Raw genomic sequence first — 16,738 nt, 5'->3', positions numbered from 1 at the left:
AGATTCCCAAAACTCTGCTGATTAAAAGGGTGTGAGCACTGACATATAAGAGGTACTTACGGGCTACTTCTCCTCAAATACTATAATTTATTGGAACAGCTTAATTTATCATAGTAATTTACATTTCTACCAACAGCTTTGAAAATACCTATTTCCCAATCTCTTCCCTAGCCCTGGATGTTGTCACTCTTGAAGTTTTGCCAATTTGATTTGTAAACACATTTCTTATTGTTACTTTAACATGCGCTTCCCTAAATGTGGTCGAGCATCTTTTCATGTTTACCCAACACGGGGGTTTTCCCTGCTCCAGTTTTCTGCTTGTTTCTCTAAGGGTCTGTCCAGCTCCATGTTCTTTCTTATCTGCTGAATTCTGACACAAAACAATTAAAACCCCCACTGCAATTGTGCTTCAGGAGGCACTCTCAGTTTTCGTTTTTTTATTATGTTTGTAATTGTGTGTTTTTTGTTTTGTTCCTGCAAGACTGTTATATCTTCCTTATGAATCACAATTTCTATCAGTACATAATGACCCTCTTTAGGTTACTGATTTTCAACTTAAAATTCTGTTTTATGGACTTTAAGTTCCACTTTCCTCTAGTTTTTACCTATCTTACTTACTTACATATAAGAAACAAAGAGGGAAAGATTCAAGTTATAGAGGCATTATTTTGTGGGTTAGCCTTTATCAGTCAGTGTTCACTGGTTATAAGCTGCTGGAATGGACTCTATTAAAACAGGAAAGGAACTCATGGGAGACAGACCAGTCTTCAGCGAGTGGTGATGCTCCTACCCCCTGCACACCTAGTCAGGTCAGATGGTCCCTCAATCAGTGACAAACAGGCTGGAGGGCCCAGCAGTTTCTGTTCTTGGCGACAGGGAATGGACTGGACAGACACACAGACTCAGAAGGAAGGAGCCTCGGTGCTAAGGAGTCTCTCAGGGTGCAAGCAGCACTCCTTTTGCAACGGGAAAGGCTGAGGGAGAAGTCAGCCCCCCCACGCAGGCTTCAGCTGAGTGTGGACTAGGAAACTCAGGGCCTCCTTTCTGAGCCTTCAGTCTTGCCCAGGTTCCTAGGAGAAGTGAGACCTGCCCTTCCATCCATCACCGGAGACAAAGACCCAACACCCTCTCGCCTGGAGAGCCTGAGGTCTTGAATGCCCGGGAATGTTACATGGTATTCCCAGAACACAGGAGTTTAATCATTTTACTTGTCAATATACAATTTATAAGAGAATGGGGGTGAAGACAATACAGAGATATTCAGGTAGCGTGTCCCAAAACTACTCAATTTTAACTACAAATTTAGTTTAGAGTTTCTGGGAGCCAAAGCAAAAAGGGAAATAATTAGGTTACAAAGTTAATGGATATTTCCACATAACAAGGAGACTGACAGTAAGTGGCAGAGTGGTATGAGACTCTCAAGTGTCTCTGAATGTAGTAGTCTTAGAGACAGTACATTTTACTTTGTAAATCATTCTTCCTGTTACAGGGTGTGCATCTGTTGTTAGCGCTCATTCAGCTTCTATGTCTGATTAATTACAAATACAACCCAAATGCATCCCATTCCCTGTACCTATAGAGGATGTGATTCCAGCAACCAGTTCAGGTCAGAAAAATCATTTGGTGAGTGTCCAGAATTCTGAAAGGGGGCAGGCATCAAACAGACTGTACTGCTGCTACCACTTTAAAATTAAGAAAAGAGACACAAATGCCTACTGGTGGTCATGATGTCTACAAGCCTCGATACTCATGCCCACCAGTGTGTTATTTTCCCACGGAAAGCGGTGTTTCTGAAATGCTGTGTGCTTGTTTTGGGTGACACATATGAGACACACAGTAGGCAGGTAATTAATCCTGACTTGCCTACTAAAATCAAGAAAACATCCTTACTGTCCTCCGAGAAATCCTGCCTTTGTTAAATGACTGGCTTCACCTGGAGTAACACGTTTCAAAACCACCCCACCCTACTGTACCCATCATCACCAGGTGAGAACAGGGCCTTTTTTCTGGGCAGAAAGCTCCTCATCAGTGACCAAAGGACATGATGGCTGTCAGAGGAACCACGGTAACTGCAAACAAACCCTGGAATGTCACACAGACTTAAGTTGCGCCAACGAAATCCCTACAATATCTTGCAGAACTGTATCATCAACACTTCATTTCAGAATGAATCCAGAAGCTCAGCGTCAGCATTGTCTAGTCAATAAGTCAAATTGGTAGACAAAACCTGTTTGGGCTAGTCGGGAAGTAAGAAGGGGTTCTCCAGGACAACCACAAGGCAGCTCGTTCAAGGTCAATTTAACGGTATTACTCTGTTTTCCTCCCAGCCTCCACACAAGATTTCACTACCTCAAAGGAAACTGTAAGAGTATCTATTTGCATTCCCCCAGGTGACTGGCAGTTCAACACCAATTAGTTCAAAATTACACTGTTCCCTGCGTGCAATAAAAACAATGCCTTTCATCTCCCTTACACGGGGAGGGTGACTTCAGAGCCAATAACTTTGATCAAGTAAGTATTTTTGATCCTGCCCCACCCGTCTCTTTGGATTCAGGAAAACTAATAGCTGAAGGCAACTTTTCCCAGCTTTACTCTGAAGCTGAAAACTTAGTGTGCTGTTGAAAATGTTTTCATATTTTGCTTCCAAGATAACAGCATTTCCCAAAGTCCAGCATTTCTCCAGTAACTGAGCTGTCCTTACATGTTTTCTTAATACACAAGACAGCCCTGGCTGACATTCATATGTTCAAGGGCAGACACTAACTATTTAATTTAAAATATATAATGTTGTGTCCTGGCTGGTGTGGCTCAGTGAGTTGGGCATCGTCCTGTGCACTGAAAGGCTGCAGGTTAGATTCCCAGTCAGGGCACATGCCCGGGTTGCAGTCTTGATCCCCAGTAGGGGTCATGCAGGAGGCAGCACATCGATGCTCTCACATCAATGTTTCTCTCTCTCTCTCTCTCCCCCCCTTCCTCTCTATAAATCATTTTTTTTAAATCTTTAGAAAAAAGTAAATAAAAAATAAAAATATTATACAATGTTGTATTTCTCAAAACAAATATAAGTCTCCAGCCTGGTATGTAAACAATCCAAAACTGTGACACAATACAATGGTCTCCCTAACCCATGCAGCACCCTAACCCACACAGCGCCCTAAACTTCGTATCATAATTTGGAAGTAGATACCTCCAGTATAAATAGAACGTTTACTCATTTAACTTTTTAATTTAGCATATAACCAAAAAGAAAAGTTGATTAGAAAATCTGTTATCTAAATAATAACTCCTTAAAATTTTGATTATACTTGGTACTTTAAACTGGCCAAGGTGATCTCTGTCACCTAGAATGTGAGGTCACTCAAGTATGTTTAATTATTTCGAATCACTTAGGCAAACAATTTTGTTGTTAAATCCCAAGACTCCCAATAACTCAAAGTGAAGTCTCTATCCCATACGCCAACACCAAGGACTGCCCAGCACAGAGCCTGGCTGAGGAGGCAAACCCCAGAGGGCCTGTGAAAACCAAAGCCAGGACCCTCCAATCTCCCCAGCACCTCCCGGCAGGACAGAAAGACACTGCTACTGCCACCGCGGAGACAACCATGTACTGAGAAGCTCCAGTTCTCCTCCTATTCCATTTGAACCCTAATATTTGTGACAATAAGAGCATCTTTTGCCCGGCCAGGCGTGGCTCAGTGGTTGAGCGTTGACCTAGGATCCAGGCAATCGGGGTTCAATTCCCGGTCAGGGCACATGCCCGGGTTGCAGGCTCAATCAATGACTCTCTCATCATTGACGTTTCTCTCTCTCTCTCTCTCTCTCTCTCTCCCCGCCTCTCCTTTCCTCTCTCCGAAATCAATAAAGATATATTAAAAAAAAAAAAAGAGCATCTTTTTACTTCTGACATATCCACAAATAAATGGCCAAGTAGGAACCAAGGAACATAAAGCTTTCAACACCCAGCACAACTCTGAAAATGCAAATGTACTTTCACTCCAAATGACAACAAGCGAGACAGAAAATACTAAACAAACGTACAATTAAAGTAGCAGTTTGGCTTTTTCCACTTTAGATAGAAGTTATTGGTAGAATTCAGCCTGGGTTGCTTTTCAAACTTCATACCTACACATGTTACTACTGAGAATACCGCTGTCCAAACAGGCTGTGGTTGAGCAAGTAACTCGTGTGCATGAAGTGCAACTTCTGTTAACACATCTGGACCATTTATGTAGAGCAATCTCCCTCTCTTTCTCCCTCTCTCAGAGACTACACAATACTTGACTCAAAGCTGGTTTATACTTGGTTACTCCAAAGTCGCCCCATCTACTGATACCATGCATTAGCTACATCTCTGTGTCACATCTTCTTACCTTGCAACAAAAAATCTGTCTGGGCCACATTTCATTGTCTAGAAAGTGATTACATGACCCAAAAAGCTGAATAAACTCTAACAAAGTATCTCTCTGTTTCAGATCCTTGAGTCCAAATGTCGGTATCTTATTAGGAAGAAGCCACTTAATTAGTTTTACTGGTAGAATTAATATTCTTTCTGTGAGCTCAGGAAGTCAAGATATTACTCAACGCTTTCTTCTGTCACAGGACTGCCAAAGAAGGGGTGGACGACTGTCAACAATGGCTGCTACGTGTGTTCTTGATGAAAGCTGAGGTTCAATCACCTCCAGCCCACCCAAACCCAAACCTTTCTGAGTGGCCCAGAGGCTGGCGAAGGTGAGGTCTTTCACCCCAGTGACATGGCCCACGGTAGATAGTGCTTTTGGAATCACTGCTGCCAACTGTACAAGAATTACCTAGAGTCAGGTCGAAAGTGAGGCGGCAGATATAATATAAATCTGACCTGTTTCCTACGTTGCTAAGGGCATTAGGAGAAAGACGTCAGATAAGCAATGACCAAATTGGCAAGATGTCTTGCCCGTGAAGACAGGAGGTGCTCTGACAGGACCCATTACTCCAGAGTAGTACAGGCACCCCCTGGATCCTGACATTGTCCTAAAACTACCAGGCAAACCTGACGTAGCTGTAAACAGCAAGACTTGGGGACTGCTGAGGACAACATGCTCCAGGAGGTCACTGAGTTCCAGGAACAGGTCAGTGTGCTGGTTTTTAAAATCCTTTATTTTTCAGAACACAAAGGTACTACAACCGGACAGCAAAAATGAAACACGTGCATCTTATCCACCCTTAATAATAAGGACCAGGCTTTAAAAGTGGTTAGAACCGAGCAGGAAAGAAACTCCTACCAAGTGGGGCACAGTAACTTTATCACGAAGGTAAAAACAGTACCTAGCAAAGCTGCTTCAAATTGTTGAGTTCAAAGCCTACAGTATTTTTAAATAAATTACATTAAAAGAACTGTGAAGGTTTTGAACTTAAACAACAAAAACTAATTCCTATTCATTAGGGTACTTCTAAGCTACCCCTACACCCATAGGCTACGTGCACAAAACCTAATTATTTCAATTATGCTCCTGCCTCACCTAAACACTGAACATGCTAATGACGTAGCACCCTCCTCCGGGCGGGAGTTACAGAGGGCTCCCCCCACAATTAGAGCAACGGGCTTTCTGCCGGGCTGCTCTCCAGGGTCTTGGAATAGAAGGGATCTGACTGCTCATGTTCCAGGGCTTAGCCACAGGGAGAAGCCACTGTATTTCTGCTTCCTCTTCAGGGGTCTCTACCATGGGCTCTCCTGGACGCTCTGTCCTTGGGATTATCCTTCACGCTATCACCACACTGTGCCCTTCCTTCCTCACTTCCATGGTAAAGGACCACCCCCAGCACACGACTTCATCTCCTCTGTCTGGTGACATCACAGGACCAGGCACAGAGGGGCTGGGCTCCCTCCCACTCTGGGAACACACCACTTCCCCGAGGTATTTCCTCAAGTGTCTCAGTGCTGGATAGATTCTCGCAGATTCTCCCCCTTTCCCCTCTTTAGTCCACTAGTCCCTGAGCCTGAGACACAGAGTCTGAGTCACCCGCACACGTGTGCTACTGGGAAGGAGATGCACAATGAACAGAAAGGGGAAAGGGGTGGGGGGGGGACAGCGCAGCTGCTCTGGGACGCCGACCGGCACCAGCACACAGCTTAGCTTGACCCTCCTGACACTGTATGAAGCGGTGACGATCTAACAAAAAGACAGCCTCTGGCACCAGCACGTGGCCAGCAGGAGCATGGCAACACTTCAGGCCAGCGTGCCCTCCAAGCTGGGCTGAGATCTAAAAAGCAAGCGCGAGAATTCAACTCCAGGGACACGGTGACTCCAAAACAAGTCCCAGTATCTCCCAGAAGGAAACAGAGCTAGTCTTGCAGGGAGGCGCTTCCTGACACTAAGTATCGTGTTTTCTCAGGTCACTGGAGAGTAGGGCTCAGAGCAAGCCACGCACATGTCCCAGGGACTCACGTGACACATGTCCCCTGCTCCGTGTGCCATGCATTCTGGGTAAGTCACTGCTGTCATACTTTTTTCTTTAATGTTTTTACACTGATTATATTACAACTCTTTTTAGTAGCCCAGAGTAAAAAAATTCAAACTTCATTCTTTAAAAATAATTTAAAATGTAAGTTACAGCCCAGCAAATTTCCCATAGCACTAGATGAAGTAAACCCATGGGGACAGCGTCATCACTAACCTGTCATCTACACTTTCCTTAAAACAGAAAATCGTAAAACACTGTTTCGTGTCCCTTGGTTTTTCCCCTGCACAGCTCTGACAGATGCCCTGAGGCTCATGGTTCTGCATGTAATTAGTCCAAACGTCCATCCTGCCCTAGAACTATCTATGTTACAGGCCTGTTTCCCACCTCAAACAGTCCACCAGCAGCAAACAGCAAAACTACAGCAACTGGCCAAGCAGCTGGTTAGAGAGTCGCCAGGAATACTGGTCACAGCGCAGTCAGCGTGCTGCCCAGCTCACTCAATGGCAAACAAGACTCTATTTATCGTGAGCCTCCCATCACCCACAACCCCCACTCGGTGACACCTCTGCGCTGGCTGGGTCATCTGCTCATTCTGGCTGCACTCCCTTTCTAACACATTAGCCTCGGCAGGTGTTTCCTAATGAACCACTTTCTACTGGAGGAACCGAAGGACCCAGAAGGGTTCCGGAGTGACCTTTCTCCTACTAGGGACCACAACATGAGAAAAGGCCGTGTTTCTGGTTTGGCTTGGTTTTGATTAGACCTGACTCTAATTCTTTACTTCAAGAAGCACTCTATCTACCTGCCTGGGTCCTCGCCTCCTGGCTGTAGGTTAGAATAGCAGGGAGCTCAGGCGGGAACAGTCCGCACACAGGTATCTGCTGGACTCCATTCCTTAGAATCTGGTGTGTTTACGACATAACCACATGATTATCTAAATGAGACAGACTTACCATCATATTTACCACTTTAATGACGTGTTATAAAGCCAACAGTATTGCCTGGAGTTACAATTCTAGATTAAATAGGCTTAAATTTTAAAGTAGCTTTAGTAAAGTTGGAGGGTAAAAGCTCCTTGTAGCTCCAGTCTAAAGACCATTGGCATCAAAGTGCACAGCATCACCGACAGGAATTCTCCAGAACGGGTACAACCTGGAATTCCTTCACCCAAGAACAAAGCTCTGAATGGTACCTGCACTGTTGGGTTGAAGATTTAAATTGTTTGTAATTAAAGAAAGTGGGTCTATTTCTTCCTCTTTCTCAACATTTCATACTTAGAGTAACCTTCCTCTTCATACCTACCCTTGAACTATGATTCTGAAACACAGTGAGCTGTTCGTTAACAAGCTGATCTTGGTGGCAGGTTTTCAACATTAAAAAACACTTTGTAAGAGAAAAGTGTGCAGGTGAAAATCGTCCAAGTAAAATCAAAGCAAATTTACACAAACTATGTCACTTCTCACTGTGTATCATTACTCTTTTCCTCACTGGTTCTTCATTTCAAGCCAAAAATGACATGTAACTAAAAACTGAACCCTTGGTCACCAGGTGATGATGAACAGGTCCCCACATGCCCGCAGAGTCCCATACACTCCTCAGAGTCAAGGTCAGCACTTCAGGGTCAGAGACACCTGCTCTCTACCTCGGAGTCAACAGGAGGGAAATGACACAATGTGATAGTCACTAGACAGCAGGCCACTCTGCCAACCTCGGGAGCCGGAGTCACGTGCTCCCCACACAGGAGGGCTTGGCAGTGGGCACAGCTGCCAAGTTCAGGTCCCGGAACTGAACTGACCTGGCTCAATAACCACTGATCAGTCAGGAAGTCATGGGAATTTGACCAAAATGCCACCCATCTTCTCCAACCTTCTTCACTGGGAAGTTCACGTCACTCCAAGTCCTGGCCTCGTGCAACAGCACTGGGCGGTGAGAAGCTGTGTTTCCCCTCAACTACCTGTCTTCTTTGAATTAATAACTGCTTCTTCTGGTCTGAATGTGTAATAAACGAATACGTACCATTGAGTCGTCTCTGCAGTGCCTCCTCCTCGAGGGTAATAATATAAATCTGTTCGTCCAGGTCTTCAAGGATCTAAACGTAAAGAGCAAGCTGCTGAATGATGTGGCATCACAGAACCAGCGCTCATGAGAACGTGCAGGCACTCTGGCCTGTGATTCAGATTAGCATTCAGACTACTAGGAATCTAAAATAAAAATGCTCAAACTACTTGATTTACAGATTAAATAAATATATTTCATTGTATAACTAAGCACATCAAAAGCTGATGACCACAAAATCTACATGTATTTAAATTGGGTGTTTTTTAAGTTTAAAGAATTAAATTACTCTGCAGCTCTCAATGGCAAACAAATGTATAAACTCTAAACATCCAGAAAAGCTAAATACAGTAGCACCTCATTATACCAGACAATACTGTAGAGCTGGAGGGAGGATCGCCTCATCCAACACGGGTTTCTCATCTCTATTTCTCTACATGATGTTTAAAACAAGAAATCCACAAACTGAATCACTACCAGGCAATCTTTCCCATTGACATCATCCCTGTACACTAGAAATTTCCCACAAAGATTCGTCACTGGTGTATTAAAATCACCCTACAGACAGAACCTAGATAACAGTGGGCTGACACGTACCCCTCCCTGTCACACAGCGTGAGGGAGAAACAACAAAACCACTGATCAATAATAGTCACATGGGACGTTATCCGCACCATTTCCAAAGCTGACCCTCAACTGTCCCATCCCAGCTTTGCTAACATGGCTGTGCTCGAAATGACCTGAGTGTGTACCTGGCTCTGGAAAAAACCCAGAAGGAACCCAGAGCTGGTGTCACTGTTCTGTGTAATTCAAACCCACAACTTCTCCCAGTAACGCAGTGATGTGAGGAGTGAGGACAAACCAGAGGAGGGAAAGTCTGCTGTTTCTCTCCCTCTGAAGTCTCCCACCATGTACCCCGTCAGGTACGAAGTCTGCAGAATTCACATAAGATTGATTTACAGCAACCCAGTAATTCCCAGGGTTTCAATAAGTGCTAACACTTGATTATTTTAGTTAAAGAAGTGAGGCCAGAGCCCGACCAGCATAGCTCAGTGATTGAGCATCAACCTAGGATCCAGGAGATCGAGGTTCGATTCCTGGTCAGGGCACATGCCTGGGTTGCAGGCTCGATCCCCAGCAGGGGCCGTGCAGGAGGCAGCCAATCAATGACTCTCTCATCACTGATGTTTCTATCTCCTTCCCTCTTCCTTCATCTCTCTGAAATCAATAAAAACATATTTTTAAAAAGTGAGGCCAGGCTCAGAGACAGGCAGTGGAGGCTGCTGACATCAGAGCTGGCCTGAAGGAGGCTGTTGGGCTGGAGAGGTAGGAGGCATCTCTACACACAGCAGGTCAGCTGAGTCTAGAATTAGAGTCACCTGGGGGGGCAGGGAGGGCAGGAGGGCAGTAGCTACAGGTAAACCCGGCAAGGACAGGTTCTGAAAGGTCTTGTAACATGTTAGTAGTTAGTAGATTAGAGTTTGTAGGGGGTGAAGATCCATGCAAGCAATTTGAGTGACAAATTTCCTAGATACAGCTAAGAACTGTCTTCACATTTGAAATATCTGACAAAATACCTAGAGGCCAAAAAAACTTAAGGACAAATTATTAGAATTACTGCTCACTGAAAATCATTTGAAAATGAATATATAGTACTTCTGAGATTAAAGGAACAAGATCTAATATGCAACAAGTTTTCAAAAACATAACTGGTTTGTAAACCAAATGTATGTGGTAAATTTTGAAACCAAAGTTATTATTTGATATGAAGTAACGAACATCTAAAATACCTTTAAATATTTCTAAATCTTGTCTTAAAACTCACTACAGAATTTTTACCTGAGTACCTATAGTTAATATTTTATAAGCAAAAACAAATGTGGCTTCCAAAAATGAAAAAGATTAAAATAAACACAACGACAATTTGGGTCATAAACCCACAGCAGTACTCTTCTCCTGTTTCTGAGGCTGGTTCACACCTAAAGCTGTCCATGTAACAGTCACTCAACCAACACACGGGTCCTGGCACACAGTTCCTGGCATACTCACCGCCGGCTTCACCAGCAGCTGGCCCATGACGGTGAACATGCGAGACAGGCCCACCGGGGTGCACACTGTGGAGAGACGGGACAGAGAGCATTTACAACAGAACAGGCAGAGACCACCAGCCCAAAGACCCAGCTGACTCAGTCTACGGTTTAAGAAAGCTCTGTCTCCTGGTGTCTGTTGGAGGCTCTTCAGCCTTGCCAATGAGGGGCGGGGGGGGGGGGGGGGGGGGTTACCTTCCTGTACTTGATGAGGGACAGGTGACGGCTAATGGTTGAGGACATGAGAGCCTCTAGCAGCTGAGTGATAACAGTATTTTCACTTAAAAAACAGCTAAAGAAAAGATTGAATTTCAAGTACTAGTGAAACTGAGAAGCAGACAAGAATATCTAAAAGTGACAACTGTAATCTTAAATCCTTTCAACCACATGTATCTGTTTATACTACCCCTGAGATATGTTGTGAAACTAAGCAAACTTTGAAATAAAGACCACAAACTCATCACACAATTCTATCATTACCATTCAAAACTAGTCTAAGCCTAGCCAGTTTTGCTCAATGGTTAGAGCATCAGCCCAAGGACTGAAGGGTTCCAAGTTTGATTCCAGCCAAGGGCACATATCTCTGTTGCAGACTCAATCCCTGGCCCCAGGCGGAGCACGTGCAGGAGGCAACCAATCGATATCTCTCTCTCACAATGATGTTTCTCTCTCTCCCTCTCTCCTTCCACTCCCTCTGAAAAGCAATGGAAAAAATATCCTCAGGGGGGATTAAAAAAAAAGTAGAGTCTAGTGTTGTAATGGTGGTGGGGGGGTGCGTGTCTACACATGTGCACATGTGTGTCTGTGTATGTCTGTGTATGTCTCAGCATGTACACATTGTGTGCACCCATGTGTGCATCTCCCCCCACCCACCCACCACTTGCCTCCCAACCCTGTGGAAGAGGCTTTTCTTGGAGAACACAAGTGTCTTATTATTTCAAGGTTTCAGTTTATCAAAATTTATCTTGAATATGAAAAAAAGCTAAGGGTCAACTTTTTAAAACTCTCCAAGCTGTGAAGGAATATCATCAGAAAAACTTCTCATAATTCTCTGGAACAAAGAAGAAAAAATTCTCTTTTCTATCACTATTACCTCAGAAAAATACTTACAGAGAAGTAGCAAACATCCCATCAGTGAAATACAGGAGTACAAGTAGGGCAGGTAGAACTCCCAGAGATCTACAGAAGATGTAAGTGCACTTTAGTAAATCCAAAATGCTGCACATTGAGATAGGGGCTGACTGTGAATTAATATATAGTAAACATCCTAACTGCCTATCTGAGTCTAAACCACGTAATTTCTAAACAGTACAATAAAAAGATCTAAAATAGAAAAACAGGAAATAATCCCTTTGCAGAACTTGTCTGGAAGAAGAAAAAAAAGTCTCATGGAATTTTAAGAACAGAAACTAATTAACCACAAGAAGATACTCTGAGAAGCTGCTTACATGCCCGCACACAGGAAACACAGGAGCATTCATTTCCCTTAAAGGTAACTAAAGACTCCTTAATGCTGTAAATTAACAAGGGCTCCCTGTACAGAGGACTGTTCAGATGTTTAAGGGTGAGTGTATGACTGGAGGCACCACGGGAGGAACAGCCCAGCCTGTCAAGCGCACCGTACAGAGACTCCCTGCTCGCCGCGTCCTGGTCGATGAGTGCGGAGGCAACCCACACCATGCCCAGGATCAGCAGCGCCAGGAGCACGAGCATGACCAGCGTCTCCAAGATTCGGGCTCGGATTCCCTGAAAAATAAACAGAGATAGGACTTTAATATTTTATTACATCCCATGAACAACTAGGTCTCTATTTATAGACAGAAAGCATAAAATCTCTCAGGAAGGGGAGGAAATTTACATTTGCCAGCAGGACAAAAACACTAAATGCTCAGTTTGTAAAGTTGAGACTGATTTTTCATAATTATGTAAAGTACCATTAGCTCTAAAGAAAGCAAGAAAGTTGTTCGTTAAAAACATTCTGCAGAATCATCCTAAACAACTAATTCCTTTCCTAACACCTTCCACGAGGAAGCAGGTTAACCCACCTGTATCTGTGGTTCTAGTCAGGGAACGCAGGCCCATCAGGCGCACAGCCAGGCGCACAGCCAGGCGCAGGGCGAACACGGAGCTGCTAGGGGCGCAAAGCCCGCCGCTCCCGGCCTCCGGCGCCCTCTAGTGGGCAGTGAAGGAGTCCCACGAGTCGCCGGCGGGACCGAGAGGGATGCACGTACACCAACCACAGACGGAGCATCCCCTCCACGCCAGGGAGACCCTCCCAACCCCATGAGGCTGGAATGTAATGAAGAGTCGTTCTGCACAATCTGCTTTAAATATAAAACAATTCTGGCCTCAGGGCCAAACTAGAGGCCAGACTTTTAAAATGAAGCCCACTGGACAAGACAACAACAAAAACAGCCTTATGTTCCTGAAAAGTCACCAAGTGACTGAAGCTGTAGCGAACTGTAAAAATGCACTGAGACTGTGATGCACTACCCTACGACCTCTACCACGACCAACACCATTACAGGCACACCCATGTTTATCAGTAAACCATGCAATCTTTCCTCCTCCCCTAAAAAGGACTTAAAGGTATGAGTTGTAAATAAAGACCCGAAACACACTTGCTTCGACTCTGCCCCGAGTGTTATTGCCAGTTTCCGGGTTAAAGGAGCAGGCTGCACTTGGATCTTACCGCTCTGGCTGCTGCATGGGACAGGGGGGAGGGCGTGTCCTCGGACCGGGGTGAGGGCACTGCTCGCCCTGAGTGATGACTCCGAGTTGCAGTGGCTGTTCCTAGTGGCCCAGTGCAAGCACGGGCAGCCCTGGCAGGACAGACCACAGCTCAAGGGTGAGAGCTGGTGCTCCCCGAGTGCCCAGGGCATGGAGGCGGCAGAGCCAGAGTGAGTGGGCTTGCATTTCACGTAACTGCAGCTGCTTCTCAGTGAAATGAAGTATGAATGGTCACAAATGCCCCCCACTTCTTGGAACAACTCTGAATTTCCTGACTTCCACACCGAGCAGGGAGCCAAAACGCCCCCACCACTCCTCAACAGAGATTTATTTTCCCTCCTTTCTCTTTCTAGGCAATAGTTTTCTCTAAGTAAGAATCTTTCCATCCCGCATTAACTACTGGGTGGAAAGCCTATGGATAAGACAGAAGGAGCAGTGCTCTGGTGTGTGCTACATGCTCACAGCCCCTGCCGGCCCTCGACAAGCCCAGAGGAGCTGGTTGTAACACGCTTGTCATAAGTGCTGTCAGAACACCTGAGACCCGCTGCCCAAGCAGAAGTGTTTTATAGTATGTTATTATTATATTAAACAATTACTCTAATGTAACCATAAGTGTAGTGTGTTAAGATGATGACGATAAATATAGGGAATTAATCTCCGTAAGATTTACACATTTCCTCTGATATTTTGTTAAGAGACATTTTTAGCAGTCAAGCTTGTTTTTCTTCAAGCATTAGTCTCTGTTGGGGGTGAGGCTCCATGGTCTCCCCCATCTCAGCAGAGCTCACGAGCAGAGGCTTCATGGTCTTCCTCATTTCTGCACAGCTAACGAGCAGAGGCTCCCTAGACTCCCCCATTTCAGCACAGCTCATGTCCTCCTTTCCAAGGACATCTGTACAGCACACAGTCTTGGAGACAGACATCCTCTGAAGCAGGGCAGGTCTGCTACTGTCTAGTGTGACAAAGATGATGTTGCCTACAGAGCAAGGGGCAGTGGGTCTGCTGGCAGCCCACTCTAATAATGTGGCTCCCTAAGCTCGGGGCTCCTCAGCAGGGAAAGGGCCCACTGTGGGAGCAGCCCCTAAGGCTGGGATCCAGGGATCTGACAGGACTGAGACGCTCACGCGCCTGCCATGCTGTGAGGTCCTCTGTCTCTGACCCAGGAGCCATCACAACCAGCACCTGGCAAGCCAACCTCTCAGCTCGCAGGTGCACACCCCAACTTCTCGGGGCCTCTGCAGTTGGGACGGTGTGGGTGACGAGGGTGGGAAGCAAAAAAGATGTTGTGGAGACACAGGGTCCATGCAGGGTGGGTGAGTGAGGCCATAAGAAGGCTCCAGGGTCTGGCAGTGAACATGCTCGAGCAGGTGGGAGAAGGGATGGTCCCCGGTGAATGCTGACCCTGGTCAAGGGGTGAGCTATGAAGGGACTGAGATACCCCACGGGCTCAGAGACAGATCCCTCTCCTTGAGGAGAAGCAGGAAGGGTGTCCTGGTGACTGTGGAGCAGCAAGCCTGAGAGGCCAGCCGAAGGGACTGTCCTGTTGCTAGGACCACAGCCACAAGGAACTAGGTTTCTTCTGTATTCTGTGCTTTTCTGTATTTTCCAAATTTTCTAGAGTGGACGCATATGACAATATAAGAACAACTGTTATGTTTAATTTTCTATTTTTTTTGTAAAAGTATTAACTTCCAAGATACTGCACCTGCAAGGATAACCTTTAAAAGCATCCCCATTCAGTTTACAAGACAGACAGTAAGTGAGCTGGGAACAGCCCCAGCTCTAGCAGCAGATGGCAAGGGTTCAAATCCCAGTTCCATCACTACCAGCAGCACAGCTTAGGGCAATTACTAAACCTTGTGTGCCTCAGTTTCCCCTTTGTAAATGGGTTTATTTAACAACACCCCTGCCTGGCCGGGCTGTTACAGGATGAAATGAGTTAATATCTGTGGCGTGCTGAGCACAGGGTCAGGTGCCAAGAACACACAATGTTAAGGTGAGCCGCACTGACTCAAGTTACTGCCTTGGCCTTGGGAGTCTCCACGGCTGGGGAGTGTACCTGTCACGTGTGTTCTGGAATTAAATTTATACCACCTTGTGCCCAGTTAGTGTGGCTCAGTGATTGAGTGTCGACCCATGAACCAGGAGGTTACAGTTTGATTCCTGGTCAGGGCAACATGCCCAGGTTGTGTGCTGGATCCCCAGTAGGGGGTGTGCTAGAGGCAGCCCATCAATGAATCTCTCTCATTGTTTATATTTCTCTCTCTCCCTCTCCCTTCCTCTCTCTGAAATCAATACAAACATATTTTAAAAAATAATAAAGTAAAAATTTAAATCCATACTGCCTTCTAATGCTGGCGTATACCCATGTCCCATCTCTGTCACCCACCAGGCACAGGCCTATAGAAACCACCCCATCTTTCTCAGGACAGAAGTACCTGGATGACAAATCCTTCCCACCACCTCCAGTCATCACCAGTGACACAAGCTCACTCTCCTGCTGCCCCCATGTGCACTGCCCTACACTTCCCCCTCTCTGACACGGTCCACCCACTAACCTGTTCTACGTCCCGGGCCCAGTGCCCTCCACCAGCCTGTTTCAGCTGCCTGACCCTACAGTGAACTAGTCTACTTCTTTAATGACAATCCAGTATCAATAATACCCTAGGATTCCCAGTCCCCCTGACGTCTACCAGACCCTCTTGAGTCCACTGGCGGCTCACTCCTGACTTCCCAGCCCTGTTAAAGAAACGTACGCAACCGTGAGAAATATTAGCTACCACATTCCACAGTAGGCCCCACATTCCCCAGCAATCCTCACCCGGATCCCTGGCTGACTCACAACTCATTTCTCCATGCTCCAAGACCCTAATCTCACCCTTGCTTTCCTTCACCTGCTGCTGACCTCGCCTCTGCCTCTGCCTCACTGAGACAGCTGGCAGCCTACACGCCCTCAGCCCCCCCACTCGGCTTCTCCCTCTTCATTCAATGAGGTCCCTCTCCCATGGCTCAGCCTTAGATGCTCATGCCCACACAAGCTGGACCAGTGCCTCTCACACTCCAGCGTGCACCAGAATTACCCCTGGGCTCGCCAGTCCCTGTAGACCAGCCCAAAGCAGCACCTGCATCCCTTCTAATGAGGATGCTCCACAGACAGACTACTCCTGCTCCGTATCTTTAGTCCAAATCTTACCACTGAGGCCAAGATGCATACACCCAACTGCCACTTCCCTTAAAGGTCTCACAGGTACCTGCAGCTGCTCTCTAAAACCACACTCACCATTCACCCCTAATCTGCTCCTCCTTCAGTGGCATAGGCCTCAATAAACACCACCATTATCCATTCTGCTGTTTTTGCAAGAAACTTTGGGAACATCTCTGCCACCCCTTCCTGCTGCAGGTGCCCATGCACACACCCTGGTCCTTCT

General features: G+C 46.0%; 1 protein-coding gene across 1 annotated transcript in view; it reads right to left on the bottom strand.

Moving 5' to 3' along the window:
- LMBR1 (limb development membrane protein 1) overlaps positions 1-16,738 on the bottom strand; it is a 78,070-nt gene that overhangs the window by 15,354 nt on the left and 45,978 nt on the right. The window contains exons 6-9 of the mRNA XM_087820904.1: positions 12,200-12,326; positions 11,691-11,759; positions 10,543-10,607; positions 8,455-8,527 (exon numbers count right to left, since the gene is read on the bottom strand). Of these exons, the coding sequence (XP_087677030.1) occupies positions 8,455-8,527; positions 10,543-10,607; positions 11,691-11,759; positions 12,200-12,326 (334 nt within the window). The remainder of the gene's footprint in view (positions 1-8,454; positions 8,528-10,542; positions 10,608-11,690; positions 11,760-12,199; positions 12,327-16,738) is intronic.

The sequence above is a fragment of the Miniopterus natalensis genome, chromosome 10 (assembly GCF_054644295.1).
Source record: "Miniopterus natalensis isolate mMinNat1 chromosome 10, mMinNat1.hap1, whole genome shotgun sequence".
In the NCBI taxonomy this organism is placed as follows: domain Eukaryota; kingdom Metazoa; phylum Chordata; class Mammalia; order Chiroptera; family Miniopteridae; genus Miniopterus; species Miniopterus natalensis.
The sequence above is the reverse complement of the archived record's forward strand: the minus strand, read 5'-3'. Positions and strand labels throughout refer to the sequence as shown.